Here is a 1,889-nt window from a genome sequence, read left to right as displayed (position 1 = left end):
GAACTCACCGCGACAGCTGAGCGAGTAAAACAGTTTTCCGGTTACCATATGCTGATGTAGTGAGTATATGACCCATTCTGATCTTCGTTGTTCTGAATTTGCTGTTCAGTCCGATATCCCTACTACGTAGGAAGTATTCGTTTTGTTATTTATTTCACCTAATCTCCACTTCTGTTCTCCGTCATTTGCCCCCTTCAGCATGGGTATTTATATACTGTTTTGTTATGAGTGACACAGCGGAGAATACCGAGGAAGATGGTCCGAAGTATAAATTATCCAGCTTTTTGTTTGGTAATGTTGACAAACAAGGCCAAATCGAAGAGTACACCAACGATGAGGACCTCAAATCTATCAACAACATTGATCAATGTCACGTCAAAGAAGTTGAGGAGACGGCACAGGTTGTACTTTCCTCAGAGCCGTCTTTGGTTGAGGATGCACAGGACCAGACGACATCCATAAACACTATACCTTCTCCCGTAGACTACTATGATGAACAGGAGACCGTGCCGGATTACGTTTTTGAGTCGAGCTTTCGTGAACTGAAGCCAGAGGAGAATCTTTTGCCTTCACACGCCCAGGCTGCAGAGGTAGGTTATGAATGTACTTTCACCATAGTATTTGGATCAATTGACCAATTTCAATTAGATTATACTACGAAACCCTTAGCTACGGGTGCATTCGGCCCCCATGACCGGAACCTTTGCCTCCTACTATTGTCTGTGCTGTATCCATGAGATCTAACATTGGGTGTGCATCTCCATATGCTTATCAGCTGGGATCATTTTAACATTTTCCTCTATATTTACTGGTGACGTATAGTACAATGTTCTAATGTACTTTCAGTTATTAGCGCTAACCATGGTAGCTTTGCCTAATCGTTCAGCTGCAGCACACTTCCGGTGCCTAACTGCCATGCCACCCGAAGGTTGCACGAGGGCTGGGATACTGTCAGGTTGCCCAAGCCTAGACAGGGGAACTCGAGAGGCGGAGGGCGGGTTCGAACCACGAACCTTCCGATCAGTAATTTCGCGCTCTAACCACTTCGGCCGTCTCCCCGAATGGATGGCGTTTTAGATTAAGGGATGGCCACAACTTCAGAGGTATGATTCTTGAAGGATTCACAACAGTCCGTCTGACAGCTACTCAGCCGAGCTGTACGTTTCCTCCCGGATCATTAACCAGAAATGTGATAGCTAACCAAAGTCTTCTCTCCATCCATTTGAACGTAAAAAGAAGTACTCTGGCATGGTGTTTGCACGCTGTGTCATCCATTTCTTTGTGTCCTCTTGTTTTTATGCATTGTCATAGGAGGACTACGACTCACCTGAAGCAGGACCAACAAAGTCTTCAGACGAAGTGAAGCACGAAGCTGGTACTGTAGAACCCCAGGGGGTGGTTGAAACCCTCTTGGATGCATCTCTAGTTGGTTCTGAAGAGGATGTCAAAACTGACGCTGTACCTTCTATGGCATCGAGTTCGCAACCGGATACAGTGACGTCGCAAAATTTAGATGCAGGAAACGTAATTCAGGGTTCTTCGTCTATCTCCTTGAACACGGGAGCCCAGAGTCTAGCCACTGAAAGTGATATTGATATGATGCCTCCGCCCTTACATCCAGCACCTATTGCGGCGTCCCGCCAGTTTCAAGGAAAGGTAAGTAATACCACAAGCATTTTGAATTTTTTGTTTATGCACTGCCTCACCACTTTGACGGGTTTGTACTTCCTACCGCCCGATTTCTGTGACCAGATAAGGAGCAGCATGCATTTCTAGGTTTTATTTTACTCTCGCGTCTCGGTGACTCTATCAATTATTTTCTGCTATCCACCCCTCCCTTTGCTCCTCAGGCTTCCAAAGGCACTGCAGAATCCCCCAATCATTTAGGC

The 1,889-nt window shown here is 46.0% G+C and overlaps 1 protein-coding gene across 1 annotated transcript in view; it reads left to right on the top strand.

Annotated features, from left to right (window-relative positions):
• Positions 1 to 200: 200 nt before the first annotated feature.
• T265_10984 (hypothetical protein) overlaps positions 201 to 1,889 on the top strand; it is a gene marked incomplete at both ends in the record, with an annotated part of 54,239 nt that continues 52,550 nt past the window's right edge. The window contains 2 exons of the mRNA XM_009177513.1: positions 201 to 590; positions 1,312 to 1,656. Of these exons, the coding sequence (XP_009175777.1) occupies positions 225 to 590; positions 1,312 to 1,656 (711 nt within the window). The remainder of the gene's footprint in view (positions 591 to 1,311; positions 1,657 to 1,889) is intronic.

Source organism: Opisthorchis viverrini (genome assembly GCF_000715545.1).
Source record: "Opisthorchis viverrini unplaced genomic scaffold opera_v5_431, whole genome shotgun sequence".
Taxonomy (NCBI): domain Eukaryota; kingdom Metazoa; phylum Platyhelminthes; class Trematoda; order Opisthorchiida; family Opisthorchiidae; genus Opisthorchis; species Opisthorchis viverrini.
Note: the sequence above shows the minus strand (reverse complement) of the source record. Positions and strands in the feature narration are given on the sequence as shown.